Source organism: Gekko japonicus, unplaced genomic scaffold, assembly GCF_001447785.1.
Source record: "Gekko japonicus isolate JY-2015 unplaced genomic scaffold, Gekko_japonicus_V1.1 scaffold275, whole genome shotgun sequence".
In the NCBI taxonomy this organism is placed as follows: domain Eukaryota; kingdom Metazoa; phylum Chordata; class Lepidosauria; order Squamata; family Gekkonidae; genus Gekko; species Gekko japonicus.
The window spans coordinates 1,300,439-1,304,273 of record NW_015170895.1 but is presented as its reverse complement, the minus strand read 5'-3'; the positions used below and the strand labels follow the sequence as shown (position 1 = coordinate 1,304,273).

The 3,835-nt window shown below is 62.8% G+C and overlaps 1 protein-coding gene across 1 annotated transcript in view; it reads left to right on the top strand.

Annotated features, from left to right (window-relative positions):
• The window catches only part of MROH1 (maestro heat-like repeat family member 1), a 67,353-nt gene that overhangs the window by 55,171 nt on the left and 8,347 nt on the right, over positions 1-3,835 (top strand). Inside the window, exons 34-35 of the mRNA XM_015418498.1 lie at positions 2,195-2,359; positions 3,169-3,368. Coding sequence (XP_015273984.1) covers positions 2,195-2,359; positions 3,169-3,368 — 365 coding nt within the window. The remainder of the gene's footprint in view (positions 1-2,194; positions 2,360-3,168; positions 3,369-3,835) is intronic.

The following is a 3,835-nucleotide window of genomic DNA, read 5'->3' as shown; positions in this document are numbered from 1 at the left end:
CCCCCCCCGGAAGGACAAGCGTCCGGCAGGCCCCGTCACCAGGGAACCCAAGCGCATGACAGGGCAAGTCTTAGCAGGGTCCGCGCCTGTTGAGCCAGGGGGGACCAAAGTAGCCGCTGCCTGTGTTCTCCGCCTCGCCTGCCGTGCAAGTTCAGAGCCACGTTTTACTAGAACGGCCCAGTGCTGAAGTCTCGGTCTTTGCCGTGGGGGGGGGGGGGGGCGCTTTCACCTCCAAAACTTTGAGCCTTCATGTTTCTTTACAAATGTGGAACACGGGGTAGTTTCGCACGCTGGGGAAGTGTTGTGGCCTCGGGAAAGGTGGCCTCCCTCAAGCCCACGGGCTTTACTGGGCCAGGGACTCCGGGAGAGCCCTTGGGGTGCCTTCCCCGCTGTGAGGCCCTTGTTTGTGGTCCGTGTGCCTCCAGGGGTCTCCAGCGCGCCACGTGGGGTGGCCTCTCCATGCGTCCAGGGCCTCCAGTCTGCATTCGTCCTCAGAGCGGGGGGGATGTTGGTGGAGATCAGCCACTGGGGCTGTCCCTTTTGCTCTGTGTGATGAGCCTCCATTGTCAGAGGCAGTGTACCTTAGAATATTCAGTTCTGGGGACCGAAGAGGGCAAAGCACAAGCCTTCGTGTGCCCTGTATGCTGGCTTCCTGGCAGTACCCAGGTGGGGCCACTGTTGGGCTTGGCAGCGGGGCCTCAGTGGCTCTCCGTCTCAGTCAAGCAGGGCTCCCGGGCTCCCCATCGGGATGATTAAAGAACTGGGGAGGAAGCTTGTGGAGAGCCAGTTTGGTGTAGTGGTGAGACGCGCAGACTCTAATCTGGGAGAGCCGGGTTTGATTCCCCACTCCTTCTCCACATGACGCAGCTGCTGGTGTGACCTTGGGTCAGTCACAAGTTCTCTCAGAGCTGTTCTCTCAAGGGCAGTTCTCGAAAGAGCTCTCTCGGCCCCGCCTACCTCCCAGGGTGTCTGTAGTGGGGAGGGGGAGGGAAAGGAGATGGGAAGCCGCTCTGAGACTCCTTCGGAGAGTGAAGGGCCATGGGGTATAAAATCCAATCCCCTCTGATCAATCTCATCCTCTCCCCGCAACATGGCAGGCCCAAGAGCCCTCCGTCCCCGGCTCCTGCGGCTTTATAGAGAAGAGCCTGGACTGGGGGTGGCTGCCTGTAGGGCCCCCGTTCCCTTCGGGTGGGTCGGGGCGAGGGGGAAGCAGCCGGGGGGGCTGTGACGTTCTCTTTTGGGCAGCTCTTGCAGGGGGGTCCCGGCGACTTCTCGCCCTCGGCCCCAACCTTCAAGCCCCTCGGGTGCCCTCGTGAAGGTCACTACCTTTCCGGTTCTTCCCAGGTCCAGCCTTTGTGCTGCGGTGTGGGGCGAGGGCCGTGTGTGCGCCCTTGAGCCCAGAGACCCCGCCGTCGGGCACCTGCCTCGGTTGGCCTGCTGATTGATCGGAACCTTTGTATCCCACCTTTCCTTGTGGTTCAAGGCAGCTTGTTTCCAGTTAACACCAGAGATCAAATAGCCAACCCCAGACTCCTGCAGATCTCTAAGGAGGGCCCCCCCACCTCCTCAGAGAGCCCCTGCCACATGGCTGGAGCCACGGTGGAAAAGGCTCTGCGGGGGGCTCCGGTGGAGGCAAGACGGGCCACCCAGAGTGATGGGGCGGCCCGCAGTTGGCGCCCAGGGGCAGGCAGAAGTAGGCGGCCCCCCCGGGTTGGGAGAGGCATTGAAGGACAGCACCAGCACCCTGAATTGAACTCAGGGGCAGACCGGCAGCCAGGGTAGCTGTTTCAGAACGGTCAACGTGTGTTCCTGGCAGCCAGCCCCTAACAGCAGTCGGACGGCCACATTCTGGACCAGGTGTCGTTTCTGGGTTGTCTTCAAGGGCAGCCACACGTGGAGTGTGTTGCAGTAGACCAGCTGCGGGGTTACAGACACGTGGATCGGCATGGCCCGTGGTGCTCCGGGGAAGACTCTTCAAGTCGGCTGGGTTGATGTGGGGGGGGGGGGGGGTCAGGCGGGGTCTGGGGCTCGCTTTCTCTCTCTCTCTGACCTGCCGAGCCCCACCCTTGCCTCCGGGCCTGGCGGATGTGGCCCTGCTCCTGTGGCCTGCCTGTCCCTGAGGTGTCCACAGTGGGGTGTGTGTGTGTGTGGGGCAGCTCCCTCCTCCTCCTGACCTCTCCTCCTCTTCCTCCAGGCCACGTGTGCTCTGCATGAGCTCATGTCTGTCCCGGAGTCCGGGTCGGCCATCGTGGGCCTCTACGCCGAGCTCTTTGTGACTCTGCTGCTGCGGGTCAGTTGCACGGTGGGCGTCCAGTTGCCCAAGCACCTGCCGTCCAGGGAGAGGAAGAGCCTGGCCCGAGTTTATTTACAGTCTAATTCCTATAATAGGCAACAGTATTCATTGTGGCGGGGGGGGGGGGGGGGGCCCTGCCGCTTCCCTCTCTGCCATGTGGAACTGATTTTTGTTTTTCATCAGCACAACGGCAAGTGCTCGGCCTGTAATACGAGGGCTGGATAATGCTCCACGGCCCATAACGTATTAGGTATGAAGGCAGGCCTGACCTCCGGGGGGGGATTTCCACACACTCGTCTCCCCCTAAATCAGGAAATATTAAATCGCTCTTCCTGTTTCAGCCGGGGTTGTGGTTTGAATTTGCATTCCTCGCATGGTGCTGCGGTGCCCGGGCGCGCTGCTGCCGGATTGGGTTACGGGTGCCTCTGCGGCGGATGGGCTGGGAGCCATCGAGGAGGAGGAGGAGGAGGAGGCAGTGGGGAGGGGCCGCGGGAGGGAAGGAAGCCGGGCTCCCTCCCTGAATAGAAACTGGGGAGGGGGGGGACCCTCCTGCAAGTCAGAGGCCGCCCCTCTTCACCCCAGCAGAGAGTGGCTGCCGGGCGGGGGAAGACATGCTCAGGGTGGGGGCCGGCCGCTTGCGTGTTGTGTGCGCCGATCACCACCGCCACCCCCCACCCCCAGATTGGGCCACACAGGGGTTCGCGGTGTTTGGCTGTGGCTCAGTGGGGTGAGGCCTCCCCTCTCATGGGGGGTGGGGGGGACGCAGATGCCCGGGAGCAGTGCCCTCGTGCCTTGGGCCTGGGTGTGAGCGAGAGGGCCAGAAGTGCTGGACGCTGCTGCAGAGTCACCCGGCCCCCGAAACGGGCCACGTGCAGCCAGATGGCCACGAGAGCCTCTTGCCCGGTCCGGTGCCCGGTCTGTCCAGTGGCCCGGAGGCGAGGGCGGGCTCCTCTGGCTGCTGCTTCAGGCCCTCCCGGAATCACCAGAGGCCTGGGAAGGAGGTGCCTGTGAAGAACGTCGCTGCCTCGTCGCCCCAAGCGGTGTGCCGGGCGGATCCCGGCTCCTTCGCAGGCCTGTGGGCCTCTGTTGGTTTGGGGAAGGCGGCTGTGCAGCTAGCTGGGGTGGGAAAGCCCCCTCAGGGCGGCTGACCCCTCTCTCTTCCCTGCTCTCTCACCAAGCGACCTGCTGCGGGGAAGCGCCGCGTGTGGCCCCCACGTGGGCCTTTTCTCTTTCAAGCCTGCCCTTGGTTGAATGAGTTTGCACTCTGGCGTCCTCCCATTGGCAATGTGTTTTTGGGGATTGGTTTTGTTTCCATGTTTACTGATCTTCTTTAAAAAAACTGTTTGAACTCTGAGCTGCCCCCATCAAACAGAACGGCCTTACGGCGCCTCCAGAAAATGTCTCAAGACAAAACTCCCGTCCCCATCTCGGGGAGCCCGTTCCCCAATGTGGGAGCTGCAGGGGGGAAGGCATATGGCCCCTGGGCAGTCCCCACCGTCAGTTGGCAGGGGGGGGGGACATCTGGGGGGGGAGGGTCCTTTT